At 36.6% G+C, this 22,664-nt stretch overlaps 1 protein-coding gene across 7 annotated transcripts in view; it reads left to right on the top strand.

Moving 5' to 3' along the window:
* NOX4 (NADPH oxidase 4) overlaps positions 1 to 22,664 on the top strand; it is a 177,919-nt gene that overhangs the window by 68,987 nt on the left and 86,268 nt on the right. For all 7 annotated transcript variants that reach the window (XM_053670823.1, XM_037137613.2, XM_037137612.2 and 4 more), the window contains 3 exons: positions 18,328 to 18,544; positions 20,578 to 20,742; positions 20,876 to 20,938. In XM_053670823.1, the coding sequence (XP_053526798.1) occupies positions 18,328 to 18,544; positions 20,578 to 20,742; positions 20,876 to 20,938 (445 nt within the window). The remainder of the gene's footprint in view (positions 1 to 18,327; positions 18,545 to 20,577; positions 20,743 to 20,875; positions 20,939 to 22,664) is intronic.

Genomic DNA, 22,664 nt, shown 5'->3' with positions numbered 1-22,664 from the left:
TTTCTATTTTGCTTGTTAGTTTATTTTGTCATTAGATTCCACAAGTAAGTAAAATCATATGGTATTTGTCTTTTTCTGACTGGCTCATTTCATTCAGAATAATACTCTCCAGGTCCATTCATGCTTCACAAAGGTTAGGATTTCTTTGCCTTTTATGGCTAAGTCCTATTCCATTGTGTAAATGTACTATAGCTTTTTTATCTGCTCATGTAGGGATGGGCACTTGGCTTGCTTCCAAATATTATCTGTTGTAAATAATGCTTCAATGAACATAGGGGTGTATTTATTCTTTCAAATTAGTGTTTTGTGTTTCTTGGATAAATTCCCAGAAGTGGAATCACTGGGTCATAAGGCAGTTACACTTTTTTATATTTTTGTGGAAATTCCATACTGCTTTCCACAATGGATGTATCAGTCTGCATTCCCACCAACAGTACAAAAGGATTCCCTTTCCTCCACATCCTCACCAGCATTTGTTTCGTAATTTATTGGCAATAGCCCTTCTGACAGGTGTAAGGTGATATCTCAGGGTAGTTTTAATATGCATCTCTCTGATAATCAGTGATGTTGAGCATCTTTTTTTATGTCTATTGACCATCTGTATGTCCTCCTTAAAGAAGTGTCTACTCAGGTCATTTGCCCATTTTTTAGTTGTATTGTTTGTATCCTTAATGTAGAGTTGTGTAAGGTATTTATACATTTTGGAAATTAACTCCTTATCAGATGTATTATTGGCAGGTATGTTCTCTCCTTCAGTGGATTGTCTTTTCATTTTGTTAATGGTTTCCTTTGATTTGCAAAATGTTTTTAATTTGATATAGTCCCATTTGTTTATTTTTTTTCTTTGTAACCCTTGCCTGAGAAGATATATTGACAAAAATATGGCTATGAGAAATGTCTGATTTTTACTGCCTATTTTTTTCTAGAATTTTTATGGTTTTATAAATTACATTTAAGTTTTTAATCCATTTTGAGTTTATTTTTGTGTATGGTGTAAGAAGGTGATCTAGTTTCATTTTTTGTATATATCTGTCCAATTTAACCAACACCATTTATTGAATATACTGTCTTTACTCCATTACATGTTCTTGCTTCCTTTGTCAAACATTAATTGACCATAAAGGTGTGGATTTATTTCTGGGCTCTCTATTCTGGCCTATTGATCTTTATGCTTGTTTTTATGCCAGTACCATGCTGTTTTGATACTATGGCCTTGTTGTATAGTTTGTTATCAGGTAGCATGATACCTCTAAGTTTGTTGTTCTTTCTCAAAATTGCTGAGGGTATTTAAGGTCTCCAGTGTTTCCATATAAGTTTTTGGAATATTTTTTCTAGTTCTATAATATATGCCTTTGTTATTTTAACAGGGATTGTATTGAATCTATAGATTGCTTTAGGTAGTATGCACATTTTAAAGATGTGAATTCTTCCAATCCATGAACATAGTATATGCTTCCATTTATTTGTGTCTCCCTTGATTTTTTTCTTCTGTATTCTATCATTTTCTGAGTATTTTGGTTCCTTGGTTAAATTTATTCCTAGTACCTTATTTTTTGTTAGTCTTGTAATTGTAAATGGGATTTTCTTAGTTTCTCTTTCTGATAGTTCATTATGGTGTACAAATTGCCACTGATTTCTGAATATTAATTGTATATCCTGCTATGTTACTGAATTCAATAATTAGTTCTAGCAGTTTTCTTGATGAAGTCTTTAGTGTTTTCTATGTACAATATCATGTCATCTGCCAAAAATGACAGTTTTACTTTTTTCATTCCAATTTGGATGCCTTTTTATTACCTCTTGTCTGGTTGATGTGGCTAGGACTTCCAGTACTATGCTGAATAAGAGTGGTGAAAGTGGACAGCCCTGTCTTGTTCCTGATCTTAAGGGAAGTACTTTTAGATTTTTCCCTTTGGATATGCTGTTAGCTGTGGGTTTGTCATATATGACCTTTATTAGGTTAAGATATGTTTCCTCTATTCCCACTTTGCTTACTATTTTTATCATAAATGGGGGCTGGATTTTATGAAATACCTTTTTCCTTTTTTATCATTCACTACCTGTATGTGGTGTATCATGTTTATTGATTTGCAGATAATGTACCAACCTTGCATCCCCAGAATAAATCCCACTTGATTATGGTCTTTGATCTTTTTAAAGTAGTGCTGGATCCAGTTGCTAGTTTTTTTTGAGGATTTTAGCAACTATGTTTATCAGGGATATTGGGCAATAAGATTTATTTCTTTGTAGTGTCTCTATCTTCTTTTGGAATTAAGATAATACTGACTTCACAGAATGAGCTTAGAAGTCTTCCTCCTCTTGAATGTTTTGAAATACTTTGAAAAGGATAGGTCTTAGTTCTTTGAATTACTGGTACAATACATCTGTGAAGCCACCTGGTCCAGAACATTTGTTTGCTGGGAGTTATTTGATTACATCTTTAATTTCATCAGTTGTTATCAGTCTATTAATTGTTTAATAACATATTATTTAGCCTCCATATGCTTGAGTGTTTCTCAGTTTTTTCTAAGTAATTGATTTCTAGTTTTATATCATTGTGATCAGAGAAGAGGCTTGATATGATTTTAGTCTACTTGAATTTATTAAGACTTGTTTTATTTCCTGATGTGGTTTATCCTATAGGAAGTTCTGTGTGCACTTGAAAAGAATGTATATTCTGCTGCTGTGGGATGAAATGTTCTGTAAATATCAATTATATTTATCTGGTCCAGTTTTATCTGGTCCAGTGTGTCATTTAAAGTTGCTTTGCCTTGTTGATTTTTTTTTTCTCGGACTTGAAGATCTATCCTTTGATGTCAGTGGATTGCTAAAATCCCCTATTTTGACTGTGTTACTGCTGGTCTCTCTCTTAATGTTCACCAAGTTTTTCTGTATATATTGGATTATTTAGGTGCTCCTATGTTTGCTTCATATATGTTTACAACAGTTATATCCTCTTGTTGGATCTACCCCTTTAGCATTATGCAATGTCCTTCTTTGTCTCTTGTTATGGCCTTCATTTTGAACTCTGTTTTTTCAGATGCAAGCATGCTACTGAGATTTTACTTTGTTTACATTTGCTTGGAATATATTTTTCTACCTCTTAACTTTTACTCTGTATGTATCTTTTATTCTGAGGTGGGTCTCTTGTAGACAGCATGTATGTGGGCAAGTTTTCTTTTCCATTCAGTTACTCTGCATCTTTTGATTGGAGCATTTAATCCATTTACATTTAAAGTTATTATTGATAGGTACTTGTTATTGCTGTTTTATTTTTCATACCTATTTTTCTCTTTCTACTTGTTTCTTTTTCTTTAAGAAGGACCTTTAATATTTCTTGCAATACTGATTTGTTGTTAAGGAACCCCTTTAGCTTATTGTTTGTTTTTGGTCTGGAAGCTTTTTATTTCTTCTTCAATTTTAAAAGATGGCCTTTCTGGGTAAATTAGTCTTGGTTGTAGGTCCTTGCTTTTCATCCCTTTGAGTATTTCATGCCATTTTCTTCTGGCCTGAAGTGTATCCATTGAGAAGTCAGCTGACAACCTTATTGGAGCTCTGTTGTTGGTAACTGTCTTTCTCTTGCTGCTCTAAAGACTCTCTTTATCTTTAAGCTTTGTCATTTTAATTAAGATGTTTCTTGGTGTGCACTTCTTTGGGTTCATCTTGTTGGGGACTCTCTGTGTTTTCTGGACTTGGTGTCTTTTTTCCTTTACCAGGTTAGGGACGTTTTCAACCATTATTTCTTCAAACATGTTTTTAATTCCTTGCTTACTCTCTTCTCCTTCTGGTACCACTATGATGCTGATGTTGTCCCAGAAGCCCCTTAGACTTTACACATTTTTTTGAAATTTGTCTTTTTCTGTTGCTCTGCTTGGGTGTTTTCTGTTATCTGGTCTTCTAAACTGCTGATTCAGTCCTCTGTTTCATCTAACCTATTATTGATTCCTTCTAATCTGTTCTTCATTTTAAATATTATATTCTTCATTTCTTACATTTTTGTGGTTTCTATGTCCTTTTCAATGCTTGCTGTCTCTATGTTTTCACTGTGATCATCCATTCTACCTTTAAAGTCCTGGGGCATCCTTACCTGTATTCTTTTAAACTCTGCATCTGGCATCTTGGTTGTTTCCATTTCACTTAATTCTTTATCTTGGGATTTCTCTTGATCTTTCATCTGGGGCATATTTCTTTGTCTTCTCATTTTTTCTGCCTTTTTTGTTGGTCTCTGTGTATTATATAGAACTGCTATGACTCCCAAACTATTATGATGGATTTATGTCATAGGTATCTTGTAGGGCTCAGTGGAGCAATCTTCCAGATCACCTGAGCTTAGTGTTCCAGGTATGTTTCTTGTGTGTTACATATACCCTCCTATTGGAGTGGAGCCTTGAATGCTGTTGGGCCATTCATGGGTGGAGTTAATTCTCAGGCTGGCACTAACTGTAAGGACAAACCTTGATCACCATATATGAGTCACTGTTCAGGGGCTGCCTCCTGCAGTGGCTTTGTTCCTGGCAGTGTCTAGTGCCTACCAGAGTCCCCCTTTAGTTGTGCTATTTGTGTTGCTAGTTGGGTTGAGCTCTGGTATGGTCTGAAGCCCACCACTGGTTATGCTGGTTCTGGGTACATTTGAGTGGAGTTCACAAGCAGATCAAAATCAGACATTTTGTGTAATCAGCTTTGGGCTACCTGTCTGGAGCTACCTTGGTATCTATCTATTCACTATTTGTGACTGTGTCTGCTCAGCCTGGGTGTGTGTAGGACAGGGAAAGCTGCACAGGGGTTGGCTTTCTGACACTCTGAACTGGAGGCAGATTAATAAAAGATCCAAGGCTCCCAGAGGTCCACCTCCACCTGTCAGCTGCTTTGCCACCCCTGATGTTGCCTGGTCTTCCTCCAGAGCCTTCCAAGGGGAGACTGTAGAGTGGGCCCAAGCTGGACACAACCCACAGTCTCTTCCACAAGGCAAAAGCTCAATAGGGTGGGCTGATCGAGGTTGGAAGTACAGAGCTAGTGGGTCTCTGTCTTGAGGGCAGGGTGGTCAGGCACTCAGTGGGGAATAAGTGGCTTCTACTCCAGAGCCATACCACTCAGCCTTTCTCCTAGTCTCTGACCTTAACTCCTCCAGAAGAATCTCACTGCAGGTTCAGGTTGAGTGCAGCCATCTGGACCTTCTGCAGGAGTGAGCTCAGCGGTTTGGAGACACTGAAAGTTGGAAAGATAGGTCAGGTGAGTCTCCTGTTGGGGGGGAGTAGTGCTGGCTGTGCTCTTAGGGTGGAGAAGAAGGGTCCCCCTACACCAGCACTCCACAACCCAGCACCTGTCTGAGTTCCCAGCAAGAGGCTCTTAGGAAGAAAAGCTCCAAAGGTCCCAGCTTTGTACAGCAAGCACTTCAATCCCTTTTCAGGGCTGAGCTCAGCAGGGCAGGGTGACAGGGACTTGAGAGGACAGACCAAAACAGTCTCCCATGAGGGTTGTGCTGGCCAAGTCTAGAGGAGGAGAGCAAGATTGGCTTTTGTTCCAAAGCCACAGCTCAAACACTGTCTGAGTGTCTGCCTAGAGCCTCTCCAGAAAAAGAGCCCATCAAAGGTCCCTGGTCGATGCAGCTGACAGACCTTTCTATAGGACTCAAGCATGGCAGGGTTGTGTCGCCAATAGCTGGAGGTCCAGGTTAGTGCACTCCCAAGGCTGTCGCTGTAAGAATAGAATTGCTTGACCTTGGGAAAATGGCACCTGAGGATAGTGTGGGATAAGGACTCAGGACAGGGACCTCAGTGACTGACCCTCCAGATCTCTCCTTGGGGTGATGCACCCAATCTTTTCTTCATGACTTTGTATGCTCTGAGTCACCTTCCATCTACCCAAGCCACAGGCGAGTGTCTGAGAGCAAGATCCTGTGCATTGGCCCTTTAAGAGAGCACCTGGGATTCTCACAGACTCCCTCTTTTTCCAAGTGGACAAAGTCCCTGCTAATTTTCACTACCAAATGCTATTCATGCTTTTCTTCCCATTCCTGGTTCTCTGGATTGGGTGTCCTGGTGTGGGGTGAGACACCATGCTCCTCATGGGGGACATTCGCATCTGGACATCCCTCTGGCTTCTCAGCTGCTGCACATAGGTACAGTGCCAGCCCTCTCTGTGTCTCTGGCCTATTCTTGTCAGTCTCCATGTGGCTTGTTTTATAAATCCTTGGTTATAGTACTCCTGTCAGCTGTCCTTCAGTTGGTTATTCAGGTTGATTGTTCTGTAATTTAGCTGTCAGTCCAGTTTGGTGCTGAGAGTAGAAAGACACAGCACTTTTGAAGAGCCCAAATTTTCCTGTCAGTTAAGTAATTTGATGAATATATAATGAAGACTGCTTAGCAGATCAATAGAATATTCTATGAGATTAAAGACATAAATGTTAAATTCAAAACCATAAAACTTCTGGAAGAAAAGATAGGCAGTACAATCTCAGACATTTCTTGTAGCAATGTTTTTTTCTGATATATTGCCTTGGGCAAGAAAAACAAAATAAAAAATAAATGAAATGCATCAAACTAAAAATTCGCATAACAGGAAACCAAAGATATAAAAAAAGCCATTAGATGGGAGACCATATTCACCAATGATACATATGATAAGGAGTTAATTTCTAAATTTTTTAAAAGAACTTGCATGACTCAACACCAAGAAAATAAACAATGAAATTAAAAAAATGAGCAAATGACCAGAATAGACACTTTTTTAAAGAGGGCATACAGATCCCAATAGATATATGAAAAGATGCTCAACATCACTAATCATTAGAAAATGCAAATTAAAACCACAATGAGATATCACCTCCCACCTCTCATAATGGATCTCATCAGTAAATCAACAAACAACAAGTGATGGCAAGGAGAGAAGGGAACCTTAATGTACTGTTGCTGGGAATGCAGATTGGTATAGTCGTTGTGGAAGGCAGTATGGAATTCCTGCAAAAAATTAAAACTGTAACTGCCTTATGACCCTGTGATTCCACTTGTGGGAATGTATGCAAAGAAACCCAAAATACTGATTTGAAAGAATATAAGTGCCCCTATGTTCACTGCAGCATCATTTACAATAGCCAAGATTTGGAAGCAGCCCAAGCACCCATCGGTAGATGAGTGGATAAAAAAGCTATGGTACATTTACACAATGGAATACAACTCAGCCATAAAAAGAAGGAAGTCTTAACCTTCGTGAAGCATGGACCTGGAGAGTATTTTGCTAAGTGAAATAAAACAGGCAGAGTAAAACAAATATATTATTTCACTCATGTGTGGAATCTAATAAACAAAATAGAAAAAGACTCAGAGGTACAGAGAATGGACTGACAGCTATCAGAGAGTGGGGCTTGTTGCGTGGCTGGGCGAAAAAGTTGAAGTGATTAAGCAGAAACCTCTCTCCCCACTAAAAATCCCCTCTTAGACATAGACAACTATATGGCTATAACCATAAGGGAAGGGTTGGGGGGGTAGTAGAGGATACAGGGCGGATAAATGTTGATGGAAGGAGATTTGACTTGGCGTGGTGAACACAGAATACAATATACAGATGATGTACGATAGAGTTCTACACCTGAAACCTATATAGTGTTATTTACCAATGTCATTCCAATATATTCAACTTAAAAAAGAAAAAAAAACAATATTATTTGAAAGAGCAACAATTTTTATATAACATTCTTAGGTCTCAAATTCAGTTGATTTTGACAATAAAGGTTTGAGACTTGTGAGGCAGCCGTCTCCCTAGGACATTTTTCTCCTAACTTTGAATGCATCTTTCTGGGAGGTTGCTATTTGTGTTCTTCTGTATTAAATATATTTCAATTCATAAGATATCTGGACTGGGGAGAGGGGCCAACATTGCTTCCTCTTTCCAGAGATGAATGTAACTGAATGTTTCTTTCTTCATCTTCATTTGAAAATCTCATCAGGAGGAGTTACATCACTATTTTCACTTTCTGGTAAAAAGGGTTTTGGAGGGAAAAGCAATTAGGAAGGTCACAGGGCCTCAGCTTCCAGAGCCCCACCCTGCTTCCTTCGGAGGCAGTGGGAGTAATGCAGTGTAGTAGATTTGGCTCCCTTACCTCTCAGTCTTGCCATAGTCACCACTCCCACTGATTTTAGCTCTGCAGTGTTGTGTGGGTAGTGATTGCATTTGATCTTTATATTTTCACAGAGGAGGAATTACAATGTGATAATTCTGAGAAGGAGAAAAGGAAGGTCCTTCTCAGATGCATGAATGGCAAGAAGAGCCAATGAATAGTGTAAATAATTTTTTGTGCCAGCTCTGCTGGACTTCTCAGACTATACTTTATTCTGTAAACGATCGCTTGGGTTATTCTTTTAAACGGAACTCTCTGACGTTTGGGACTACTTGCTGGCAAGAGTTTGTTTTAGAGCATGATTTATATTCTACTTGAATCACTTTGTCTAGGGAATTTTAAAGAAACGGTTTTCTATGTGCACGTTCCTAAAAGCTTATTCATAAAGCCAGGCGAACAAAATGGGCAGCCTTTGTCCACATTAATGAACCAGAGTCACTGCCAGCTTCATAAGAATTTGGCCTCAAGAGTTAACCAGGGTTAGATCAATATTTATGAGGGTAGGCTTATTATACTGGCTTATCCTCTCTCTACTTTGTGCCTAGGAGGAGGAAATTAAGAATATGCTATTGGAGGACAGAGGTGTTTATGAAATATAATTGTTAGAAGTTGCTGATTCCCAAGTATCTTCTCTTTTAGAAGCCATTTGCATCGAGGGCTCTTTTTACCCACACTGATGAGGAAAGGCTTGTGTGATCTTCCCGGTAGGGAGAGGCACCGGCTCTTACTAGAATGTCAGGTGGAAACTTGATGAATGAAGCCCAGGGAAAGGAAGGCCTAGAGGTTGTATGTTAAGCAAATTCTGTTTTAGCACTGAGAGAGAAAAGTTTATTTTCCGTTTTCTTTCCCTTGCCTCTTGATTTTAAGTGGCTATATAATTTGTTGTGCAAAGCAGACACTTCTGAAAATGAAAAGGTGTGCCATTAGTAATTGAGCTGTGAGTGTGGGTAAACCTGTGTCCGTGGTTATTCTACCTATTCCTAGGCACACAGGAAAGTCCTAGGGAGGCTGATGGCCTGCTTTGAAGTAGGCCTAGAGCCAGATTCACAACGGCAGACCTTACCTCAAATATTCTCCATGGCTGTATGGGATCCCAGAACCTTAAAATAATAACCACAGTAGATTCGCCTAGCTGTGTCCGGCTTTAGAGATTGTGATCGTGTGTGCTCTGCGTGGTGGGCGGGAGGTTGAGGATTTGTGTGCCCGTGACTATAGCTAAATCTTTTGTATATTTTCCATCACTTAAAGATGATTGGTTTCAAATATTTTGTAGATGCTTAATTTCTGTTGGGTATGACATAATTATTGTAAATTTTATGCCCATTATTTCTTCCACAAAGTCCCACTTTTTCAATAGACTGTACTCAGTTTGGATTCATAACCTCTAGGTTTCATGGATTTCTGAAGTGTATGTATGTGAGTGACCAGGATATATAATCTCAATGATTCCCAAAGCTGTGTATGGCTCAAAAGAAATTAAAAATAATGGAAGTGAATGAAGCCTCTTAAAGCTGGGTTTTTCACTAGACTGTTAAAATAGTACATTTACATCTCTCTCCTGCTGAAGTTTTATTCAGAGTTAAAAACAATGGATTTGTGGGAAAAATCAGATCTACAGAGGCAATTTTATCCTCACATGAAGGAAACTGTAAGGAGAACGTAGTGGACAAATACAGATATGGATTTAGAAATCGCACTGCACCACCATTTTAGAGGATAATAATGATACTATTTATAATAATTTCCAAAGTTTACATAATACTTAATATGTTACAGGTACTTTTCTTGGCGCTTTATGTACACACACACTTTTTAAAAAGTTAAATACAGCACTATGATGTAAGTACTGTTGTTCTCATTTTAGAGATGAGAATATGAAGCACAGGAGATTAAATTAGACACAAGGAACAGACTGACAGCTGTCAGGAGGGAGGGGGTTTCTGGGGATGGGTGAAAAAGGCGAAGGGATTGAGCAGTACACATAGGTAGTTACAGATGAGCCACAGACGTGCGGATTGTAGTATAAGTAGTATAAGGCATACAGTCAATAATACCAGGATAAATATGTATGGAGCCAGGTGGGTGCTTGAGGCAGTGGGGGGACCACGCTGTGAAGTGCATGGTTTTCTGGAAACTTTGCAGTACATCTGAAACTGATGCAGAATGGTATCCAATGTGAACTGTGATTGAAAAAATTTAAAAAATAATTAAAAAAATATGACTGCCCAAGACCACTTGGTTAGTAGCTGATAGGGTTTGGGATTGAACCCACAGTCTGACCTCGAAATCTAGCATGTAATTCTACCGTTTTCTTGAATTACTAAATTACTCATGGTTCAGAAGGTACCCCTGTTTACAAATGAAATATATTGATGTCATGTGAAGATCTAGGATATTATTCCAATTCATCTGTATACATTAGTGAGTATGTCTGTGTGAGTGCTTGTGTGTTGTGAATAAGTAATTCAATTTTGTTCCAAGTTATATAGATTCTGAGATTTTGTTCTCCAAGAAAACAGAAGAAAATGCTCTCTTTTTGACGCTGCTTTATAACTGTTTTGTATAATGTGCAACCTCATTATGGCACATAATAAATATCTTTATAATAATCTAATAAGTTATAAAAATTTATTAATAAACCTAATAGTAAAATTATATTTATGTGGTATTTAAAAAAATATAATTATATATTTTATTTCATGCATATTATTTACATAACACATCATTATGTTATATAATGATATATATAATTGTATATTATGTATAAAGTATAATATCTATTTTAAATGTATTATTTATCTCTCTGATAAAAGTACTTATTCTGTACTTATCCTCCAGTGTACACTTATTTTGGGAATATATCACTTCAAGTAAGAAAACGTGAGCACAGTATTTCTACTGTGGGAAGAAAACAATTCAAAGTTAGGAAAAATGCACTGTATTTCTCATATTGGAAAGAATGTTTGTTATTTTAATTTTTTAAATGTATTTAATTATTGTTCAAATGTGGTATTTTTAATCTCCAAAATTTGTCCTCATAATTTGGAAATAACAATTAAAAAGCTAGGTTCTAGCCCTGGCTGGTGTAGCTCAGTGGATTGAGCACAGGCCTGTGAAGCAAAGGGTTGCCGGTTCAATTCCCAGTCAGGGCACATGCCTGGGTTGCCGGCCAGGTCCCCAGTGGGGGCCACGTAAGAGGCAACCGCACACTGATGTTTCTCTCCCACTCTTTCTCCTTCCCGTCCCCTCTCTCTAAAAATAAAGAAATAAAATATTTAAAAATAGCACTTCCTTACTCATTAATTAAAAAAAAACTAGGTTCTAGACTCGAGCCAACAAAAATACAGTGGAAAAGACACTTGTCAGGATTCTTTATTTCCATGCTGTATCTTTATTGCTCCTCATTTAGAGAACAGAATTCCACACCTTTTAAAGTCTGTTACCAACCTCAGAGGGGTGCTTGCCATTGCTACCAACATAAAATAGGAATAAGAATAGGAATTGCATAGGAAAAAAAGAGAGAAAAAGAACCTACATTTATACTTCTTGAAAAATGTCCAGGAGGAAGATAAACTCACACCATATATCCAGAAGTACAGAATATACTACACCATATAAAACATTAGGTAAAAGGGAAAAAGTCAGGTCATAAGTGAAGTTGTACTTGAATCGTGGAAAATTCCAGTGTTCTCTTCTGCCTACCTCCACTCCGTGTCTGTGAGTTCCAGCATGAAAGAGAAAATACAGCAGCGTGAACTAAAGTGTTTTTGAGGGTAGAAATGTTTCACCTGTCTTTAGCAACGGAATCCCTTTCACAAATCATCACTCAGTATTTGCTGCACTGAGTGCAGTTGTATTAATTTGCTTTTAGCTGGAAATGTGTTGTCCTTTTACGCCCTTCCATTTTCCTCCCATTTTTATTGCAGGTAGTGATAAAAATTAATTTGTATATTTGTTTCAATGTAACTCAGATTCCCATTTTAATGGGAGTCACTTACTTGCACTTGGTGTTATCTAGGTAATAGGTCATTATGGGAACTGGTGTAAAACACTGCTGCAGGAGGTAGCTGTCAGTGTCTCGGCTGTTTGGGCCGTAGGACAGACTGGCACATTGTGGTGGGGGATTTTTGTGTACCTGTATGGGAAAAAGTTCTTTGGGGCACGGAAGGAAAAAAATCGTTTCTCTTTATTTGTTTTCCTTCACTTTTTGGTTTTTAAAATATTTCACTTAGATATCTAGAATGAATAAAATTCCTGGGGAATTATCTTCTTATATAATCCAAATCCCCTCACATAATAGTATTTACATATTTCCCATATGTTAATAAATATAATGTTCTAAAACTATGAGCTATAAGACATATGCATTTTCCTCTTATAATTTCCCATTTGTGGGGTTTATTTTTATGTAAAAATGATTTATTTTTGCTGACAGTTAATTCTGAAAGCTAGGTGGGGGTGGGAATTGAGCTTGTAGGGTAGTTTCTCTTTTAAGGACACTGTATAGATAGAGAGAGGAGTACAGAACATTTCCATGCACATAAGTTCTTCTTTTATACTGTAAGCTACATTTTCAAATGAATTTTAATTTTCTGAACTGTGAGTTTATACTTTGTTCCCATTTTAGATAGCAATAGCCTTAGACCAAATATTTTTTTACATAATTTAAACCTCAGGTTTTCTCTTGGGATCTTATTTATAATAACAAGTGGTTCTGGCTGGAAGTACAGGATGAGAAAGTTATGCAGGAAGGAGAAGGGACAGGGGCTACATTTATTTTAAGAAATGCTTTTAATACATTAGTGTTTTATCTCTCACTGCCATTTTAATAAAGCCTGAAAGCAGGGGAAATGCTAAGAAATAGTGATGCTTACATACTTTTTTCTTTTCAAGAGAACAAAACCCTTATTTTTATGGAACGATAAATTAGAGGGTAACAGGTACTAACTCTCTTTTTCAGCTGAGGAAACTTAGTGAAATGGTTTGTTTTAATTCACACATTTGAGGAAGGTTCTCATGTCTTGAGCCTATGCTCTGATACTCCAGGGTGTAGTTTTGCTGGCTGTATAGTGTCTGTAGCAGGCTGTTTAACTTGCAAAGGTCACTGCCAAATAAAAATATGGGATCCCTTGATCAAAAATGATTAAGTATTTTAAGGTAGTGGCAACAAAACAATGAACCCATCACAGGGCCTTTCTAAGAGCAGGGTCTCGTGAGACTGCACAGGTCACACACCCATGTTGCGGGCCTTGTCTGCTGCCCAGTCCCATCCCTTGGGCAGTGCCAGCACTAAGAGCTGGACACAGTGCTCAGATCAAGCTGCAGGATGCAAGTGAACTCAGGTGTGAGCAGCAGGAGCCCAGGAAAGAATGCTGCAGCCAGAACTGGCTAAAGCAGACAAAGTGGGGATGAGAGTAAGGACTTTGTTTTGATGGGTGCCCAGATGATTTGGGCTTTTTCGAGGAACACTGAATCCCTAGCTTACAGAAGCACTCTCCTTCCAGCACTGCTAATAGGAAGCACTGCCTCTCTTGAAAACTTGTCTTAAGTTAGAATTGGCTCAGGGTCAAGGTCAGGGCTAAGATCTCAGATTGAATTTGGCAGTATTGGAAGGTGAAGACAGATGATGTAAGTTGCAGACTGATTTAATGCTGTTTCCTACAATGGTGAATGTACATACATGATTTATTTTTCTAAATACCATTTGCAAAATCTAGACATCTTGTGTGAAGTTAGAATATGATTCAAACTTTTTTCTTTGTTAAAATCAGGGACTCCTCAATCATGTGTTTCATCAACAACTACCACAAAAAGTTTATATACACTTCCAGTCATTCACTAATTCACTCAATGGATATTCACTGAACCACTATAGCACAGTTCTAGACACGAGAAAATTAGCAGAGGCACAGGACATATTTTTCACTGTAAATAGTGTATATTCTAGTGGAGTACAGAATCCAGTGAATTCCACTGGGTTTTGAAATATTGAATTTGAGTGTATGTTCTTAAGATCTTTTTTTGTACTTGAAACAAAGTAAAAAGAACTTTGAGAAACAAGTTGTTATCTTTTTTCTGTAAAGAGTAGAAACATTTAGTGCGTTTTAGAATACTAGGAAAAAAGTAGGTTCCTCGTGGGACAAGGAGTTTTTCCTTCACTTTATGGAATGATTAAAATCACCACAAACATAAAAGTGGTATGAGTGATACTACGTTTGTAAGAAATGTACATGTGCCATTAAAGGAGGGATGATTTTGTTACTCTTAACAGGGTTGGTATTTTTTATAATAATATTTAACCTCTGCCAAAAAATTTTTTTATATTCTGTGTACTGTATTTTTATGGCTTTGTTACAGCCAGTCATTAAAAAAATAATAGTATAACTATAATGTCTCTTCAAGGCAAAAAGAAAGACCTATTTTTTGAAACACTATTGAGTGTTGAAAACACATCTTGAAAGCTTTGTGGATTCAAAAACAGTGGTATCTACAACCTTCTATTTTGATACACCATAAAATCTTTGATTTCTCATGTTAGAACAGTGGACATTCCAAAGAGACTTTAAAATCTCTTTTTGGGAACATAATATGCTATAACCAAAAAAATGAGCGATAAGCATTTCTATTCTCACATGCTCTAGGAGCCTCTTTTACCTATCGCCAATCCTATCGCTGCCTTTACTTGGCAAGACTCAGTTCACCATCCAGTAACATCTCTTTTTTCTGTTTTCTGCTTTCAGATTATGTGTCAGTTAATTTCGAAAGCTATAATACACATATGCAAAAATGTTCCCTGCATTTTAACTGTTAGATATACTGATATGTTTAAACAAATTATGTGGTTATCATTTACTTTTAAAGTCTATTCACCAGTAATGCATTGAAGGTTTCCTATGTGCAAGAAATATGTCTAAAAAGTTGTAAGCTTCTTGAAGGCAAGGGTTCCAAAAATTTTCACTCAGTCAAGGATGGAGGCGCTGATTTTTACCACCCAGATTTGTTGTCGTTTATGAAAACAGGCATTGAAGCATCAAGCACCTGTTTGGCCCACCCAATACCTGCCTCTCAATACTGAGTTCAAAATCTGCCAGGGTCCTCCTTGTGAACCCATCTTCACTGCTTCACTTAGCCCAATAACCTGAGATTTCTACCTGAGTTCTCTTTTTCATGAATGAGATTTTTGTTTGGTGTCATTGTCTCTCTATAGACCTGTTCTCCCTTACAAGTTTCTTTGGTGGCTATTGTGACAAACTGAGATAAAGAAAAGGACACTTTAATAGGGCTTTAAGACAGAGGTGGTCTATGCAGTTTGGTCTGAGTGTAGCTTAAAATAACATGCCTTTCAAAATTAAAAGGGATTCTAGAATATTATATGCCATTTTCTATGCCAAGAACAGCAACAGTTTATTTGACTGAGCTGGCCTGAAGATTTGTAGCAGACAGTGACAACACTGAGCATTCTAAGGACTGCTAGCACATGGGGTTGTGTTCACCTGAGCACTGTTATGACTTCGGAGACGGAATAAATAACATTCCTTTGCACAGTGTTAATTAGCCCCCTTCCAGCACACAGACACACACACACACACACACACACACACACACACACACACACAGAGTCAGATCTTATTTCCAGGGTTTTGTTCATTTGAACCCTTTTCCTTGATTTTTAATACTTCTTTAACCAACGAATTTGCTTTGAATTATATACGTTTTTGGATTCAGGGACATGAGCTTTCCGAATTCTGTGTTTTGACTGCTACTTAGTTAATCTCCTACCCAAACAAAGCCTCTGGTATTTCATCTGTGTGATGGGAATAAATGCATTTGCCTTGTATGATTATTTTCTTTTGAAGTTTAAGTGAGAACGAGATGTTTTTTTAAAAATCCTGACATGCTTAATACATATTAATATTTCCCATCTTTACTTTTTTAATAGGTATGTTGTTAAGGTCTAATGAACTAACATGCTCTATAATGAGAAGTGAAGAACAGAATTTGAGTCAGACCTGGGTTCAGATCTTGGGTCTGCCACTTTATCAGCTGTGTGACCCTAGGGTATTACTTATTAAAATAGTATACTAATTTTTAAGGTGGGAATAATGGCTCCTACTTCATGGAGTTGTAAGGACAATGTGAAATGTGGAATGTAAACCACTCTGTATTAGCCTAGCTAGCATCTACCATACACTAATAAGCTATTACTGAAACACTCTATTCCAATTACTATCTGTGGTCTAACTTATATTCAGTGTCTCTTGAGATATCTTGCGCTAGATTGTAAGTTTGTGGAAGGTTAGGAGCCAGATTTGACTCCTTTTTGAACTTTGTAAAACCACACAGAATAGTGCCAAGAACATTACGCCAATGTTTGTTCAACTTCTGCCCAGTAGAATAAGTGCCAGAGATTTTTGGCCTCCCCACCTGTCAGCCACCACCCTCAGGATGATCAATGGGCGCAACAGGCTTGGGTAAACTGTTACTTGCAATGGAAGCTGAATCAGATTAATGGGTTCCAAGTATAATGCCTCGACAATTGTATTATAGGACTAGAACTCTGTGAAAGATTATGTATTTGCCTCACTTTTGTATAATATACATTAATTTATTCTGTACCTAGGTTATGTCTGCTGTGTTACTTTAAAAATTGTGTGTGTGTCTTCTCATGGGTATTGTGAAATATAGCCCACTACACAGATGCTCCTGACATGTACTGTTTGCAAATGACTTCATCGTGACTAGTCAGTTATAAGGAAAAAAGTAAAATAAAAAGAAGAGAGAGAGGGAATTGAATATATAAGTAAGTAAAAAAGAAGAGAAGGAGAATAATCAGGTTGAATAGATGGCGCCTTTGACCATGACTGTCCTGGCTCTGCTTTTCTGACTTTCATGTGTGGATCTACTTAGTATTATAGTTTTCATGTTGTAGTTTTGTTGTTTTAAAATATTGTCTTTGTAAAATCATTATAACTGTGATGTATTTAAAATACTCTTTGTTAATGCACTAAAATTAATTACTTGGAAGCAGGAGGGGTAATTAAAAAGTATGTACTTGTCAACCAGGAAAAATAATTTTAGAAATAAAATTTTTAATTTTAATTTTTTAGAAGTAAAAAAATGAAACATACTGAAAAACTGTCAGTGCTTTTCAAAATCTTACTTTTTTCTTCTTATGCAGGAAAATGTTTTGTATAATCTATCTTTTAAGGCACTGTCTCTGGGAGGTAGATCTTTATTCCTTATTGACAGGAAATATAGAACACAGAAAGTTGAATGGCTTATCTTAAAATGTCAGATAATATGGAACAGTCAGAACGGGATTTTAGGGTTTTAGGCTCCCCTGCCTAATGTATTATCTTGAGCTTTTTATGTGACCTTGTTTATGGAGAAATTGAAAAGCAAACGGATTTATGGTCTGATTGCTTGTATTGTTTTCAGACCATAAGAGACGCAGCTTCTGTTATTATATTTGTTTAACATTTCTCTGTAAGCCGTCAAGGCCTGTTTTATTGCCTTAGCTGAATCAAATATGATTTCTGTACCTTTTCATTTCTGTTTGAAGATAGAGCAAAAGTACCCATCACTGTAGTGTTTATTGAAATGAAAACTTGTGTATGATTGTATGATTGCCTAATAGATTTGAAATAAAGCCTGTCAAATTAAAAAAATACTTGGAAAGATCATATGTGGTTTTTTTCTTCCATGCATTTGTGGATTTGGGGGGTTGGGAGGGTAAGCAAAATTTTCTGTTTAGTCCAGTAGTGAAGAATTTATTTAAAAATGTGTAATTTCTTAATTGCTTTTTAAAAAATTTTATTGTTTACACTATTACAGATGTCTGCCTTCCCCTCCCTTCCCCCCTCTCTCTGGCCATCACCACGCTGTTGTCTGTGTCTATGGGTTATGTCATATGTGTCTATAATCTGGCTAATCCTTTCACCTTTTATTCAGTCCCTGCTTCCCTCTGACAGCTGTCAGTCTCTTCCATGTATCTGTGCCTCTGTTTCTATTTTGTTTATGAGTTAATTTTGTTCATTAGATTCCACATATTAGTGAGATCAGTTGCTCTTAAGTAATATATATGAGAAATACTTTTTGGATAAATACTATGTAAAGTTAGCAAGAAAGAGAGGTTATTTTCTTATGCTGTGTCCCCTGATTTCAACCTTCTTTTTCATCTTCCTGTTTTTATTTTTTTCTTAATTTAATTTTAGAGGATTGCTGAAGTATCAAACTAATTTAGATACCCACCCTCCTGGCTGCATCAATCTTAATAGAACCCGCAACCGGAGTATTGACTTACCCGAATATCTCTCAGAACATTTTCATGAATCTTTCCCTGGAGGATTTTCAAATCCAGATGAGGTTACCCGGAACACATCTGTGAAGATTTGTATGGAAGAGCCCAGATTCCAAGCTAATTTTCCACAGGTCAGATAATTTTATGTGTTTGATGATCTCTGCAAAATTGATATTCCCATAGAAACTAATCAACGTTGCTTTAAATACATGTTTTTGAAGGTAGTAAAGCAACCATTTTTACAGAATAGAACATTTTAGGATGTTTCAATGGCGAGTTACTACTTATTGTTCCATTATAGGCAGCTGACAGTTCAAGGGGAAAGACCTGTGACATTACAGAATATAACTGACCATATGATCTTTGCCTACTATGGCACTGGTTTTTCCCCAAGAGAGGTAACAAAGATATTCTCCCCGTCCGTTGAGAAAAATAGGTTGGATAATAAAAACAGTAGTGAAAGAGCTAATAATATTTATTGGAGTATAGTATAATTATCATAAAATATGTATAATATAAAAATAAATTGTGAAATTAACTTATTCACTGTTTATTATCTGCTAGGTAATGTGCTAATATGCAATGTGTGAATATTTTTTAATAGTCACAATAACTACTTGAAGCAATTTCTGTCATCCTCTGTTTTCTGATGAAGAAATTATTGCTTGAATACATAAAATACCCTGAGCAACTGTACCAAAGTAATATGTGGCAGAAGTAGAACACTAAAATAGATGTTGGAATAAGATGCTTGGTTTTAGAGAACTTCCCCAAAATACCCAGTGAGTAGTTTGATAAGAACCATAATTTTTCCTTGTGGGTATAGTAGGTGTACATGTGGAATTATACTCTGTGGTCTTTGTACCAACTAGAAGCAGGGGAAAGAGTGATGCAGAGTGTCTGTTTTAAGAAGGAGAAAGAGGAAATTAGAAAGAGTAAAAGCAGTCAGATACAAGGCGATAAAGGACACTAGACTTCAGGTGGTAAGCCCGTAACAGAGTATGCAGATGTCGTGTTATAAAGTTGCACACCTGAAAGCTATATAATATTATAATCAAATGCTGCCCCAGTCAATTTAATTTAAAAAAGAAGAAAGGGAAGTTGAAAGGTAGCGTTGTTGATGACTGGCATGAGTTTGATATCGTTGTGTATATTATCAATAATAACCCCTTAGATTTATATTAAGCTTTATAAATTTCCAAACTTTTCTGCTGTATGTTGGGCAGAGCAAGTATTGTGACTCCCATTTTACTTAGATGCAGCCTGATTCTCAAGGGTTAAGGGACCGTCCCAAAGTTGCAAAACTGCTGTCACATTGTAGAGCTTGTCCTGTGATTCTTACACACAGTGTCAAAGTAAATGTCAGGAAGAGCTATAATTTGTCTGCAGGGAAGGAGGAAGGTCTGCAATAATTGTGTAAGAAAGGTTTTAAAAAGAGACCATTAAAATATGTTTGGGCTGGAGGCCTCCGAGGGCCTTGGGAGGTAGGGTGTGCAGTTGGAGGAGAAGGTTGGCTGCACAGGCGTCCGCACTCCCAGGCTGTCAGGGCCATCGCTCCGGCACACACAGCATGGTTATGCTTTCCAGATTCTAAATATTCTCTTTTTATGTATTTGCATTCCATTTATTATGTAAATGTAAGTTATGCACAGCATGCCTAGTCTATACCATATTTTAAAATATGCATGGGCATGTATTCCACAGTTTGTATGTGTGTTCTAGGCATGTACACAAGGCATTAAAATACCTAGGGTTCTCTAACAAACATTGGACCGGTGCATGGTTGCTAAAAATCATCTTCAGATTTACTGGGGCTCTTAAGTTCCCTTTGATCTCTCTTTAGAGAAAAGTATTGCGTACATGCATTATGTATCCGTAATGCACAGAGGATGTATGAAACAGTATATGCATGATTAACTGTTAATGGGAGCTATGCCTGGGGCAGCGGTTTGAGAGGAGGGTCTTGATATCACTGTACTTTTTATTTTATACATTCCTGTTATTTGAATAAGTTACAGTGAAAATCTGTTATTTTCCTTTAGATTTTATTATTTAGAATGCAGATTACAATATTTTTAATGTGTCAAATAAACAAGTAGACAGGATCTAAAGAGTCCTACAATACAAGTATTTCTTAAAGTGCATTTTAAAAATTCTCTGTTAGACTTGGCTTTGGATTTCTGGACCTTTGTGCCTGTATTGTGCTGAAAGACTTTACAGGTGCATCCGGAGTAATAAGCCAGTCACCATCACCTCGGTCATAAGTCATCCCTCAGATGTCATGGAAATTCGAATGGTCAAAGAAAATTTTAAAGCCAGACCTGGCCAGGTGAGTCATTGTCCAGCAACTTTTAAAATACCCTTTATTCTCATGTAACATTTGAAAATTAACAAATTAGTGCTATCTTTGAAATATTTGAACTTCTTTCTTAGTCATTTAACAATTTTTTGTTGCTTTTTAGTACATTATTCTACATTGTCCCAGTGTGTCTGCATTAGAAAACCATCCATTTACCCTCACAATGGTAAGAGATTTGATTTTTAGATTTTTTTAGAATGAAATGCATGTCTTTCTTTGTTGAGTATATATTCCACCTCATTCTAAAAGTCATTCAAGGCTATCACAGTATCCGTAATATTTAAGTTAGCCATCTTTTTTACAAAGAAATATAATTATCTGTACAGAAGCCTTGTAACTGTTATTTATTATTTTCTACCATTTTAAGATTCCAAAACTAACTTATTTAAAATTTATTAAATCTTTATGATTCAAAATATAGAACTTTTCCTTGATATTTGCTCTTTTCCTTTTATGAAGTATGCACCAAAATATGCTATGTGCATGATTTTCTTTAAAGAGAGTGAACTCAAGGGAAAAGAGGGTACTCTGAGTTAAGGTGGACGCATAAGAAAATCCAGGCAGTGTTTAGATAAGAAAAAGTCCAGTATAGTTGGCACTCATGCTGTATATGGAGGAGAAAAAAGAAAATAAAGTCAGAAAAAGAAATGGAATAAGATAATGGAGGGGGGACACCCAGCTAAATAATGAAAAATCATCAAACAATTTTGCACATTGTTCACATTATTTTACGCATCATAAAAATGGCACAGCCGTTATAAAAAAGTAAACCATTTACAAGTAAATAAAACAAAATAGGAACTTTTCCTCATTTTCCCCTTTTCAGTTATTTTCTTTAGAATTTGACATACGTTATTCGAGACATTTTTCTATACAATTTGGCATACACAGGTGTTTGGTATGTTTGCTGAATCATTTGCTTTATAATTTTCTCCTTCACTCAACAATATATTATGGGCAGCTTTTCATGTTACTATATTTTTATATGTCTCATTTTTTAAATAACTGCATAATATTTTACAATTTATTTAATATTACCCATCGATCATAGGGATTAAGATTTTATTCAGTTTCAAACAAAGTTAGCTGTGAATAGGAACCACATGTTTAAATATATGCTTAATATATGCAAATAACATTAAAGAAATTATGGGGTGGGAGGTAGATAAGTAACTGGTTTTACCTCAGTGCTGAAGTGTAAGATTGAAGTTCACTAGAATTGGAACTGCTATCAAATTTGATGTGCCCTTGAGAACATGTACTTGTGAAGAGAGCTGGGCCAGAAGAATCTATATTTAAAGAATAAAATAAATAAAAAGGGAGTGTCAAATGATTAGAGAAAAAATAAAAGTTATTTGAATAGATAATTGCAGTTCTTTAAAGGAAAAAAAATTGCTTCATTGCTCCAGATTTAGCACTCTGTCTGTATGTAGTAAATTTATTTATTAATGACTAAGAAAACGGTATGGTAGTTCTGAGAGGGAAGGGGTATGAGGCGGTAATAAAGGGTAAAGGGGGTCAAAAATACAGTGATAGAAGATTGGACTTTGAGTGGTGGGCAAACAATGCAGTATACAGCTGATATATCATAGACATGTACACTTGAAACCTATATAACTCTATTAACCAGTGTCACTCAGTAAACTTAATTTGAAAAAAAGAAAATATAGTTTGGCATCTAGAGAAATAATAACATTCTATTATATCAAGATTTAAGTTCAGGAGTGAGTTGTATGGAAGCAAAGAAATTTGATGCTTGGAGTTCATGAGTTTTTCATTTTATCTGACCATCTGTGTGCCATGTACTGTGTATGGGTCTAGGAAATGGTTTGTAGCCTTCCCAGATAGTATGAGAATCAGCTCACTAATACTATCCCCCAAGGAAGTTTCTG

The sequence above is a fragment of the Artibeus jamaicensis genome, unplaced genomic scaffold (assembly GCF_021234435.1).
Source record: "Artibeus jamaicensis isolate MK-2021 breed Jamaican fruit bat unplaced genomic scaffold, CSHL_Jam_final contig_64, whole genome shotgun sequence".
Lineage (NCBI taxonomy): Eukaryota > Metazoa > Chordata > Mammalia > Chiroptera > Phyllostomidae > Artibeus > Artibeus jamaicensis.
Note: the sequence above shows the minus strand (reverse complement) of the source record. Positions and strands in the feature narration are given on the sequence as shown.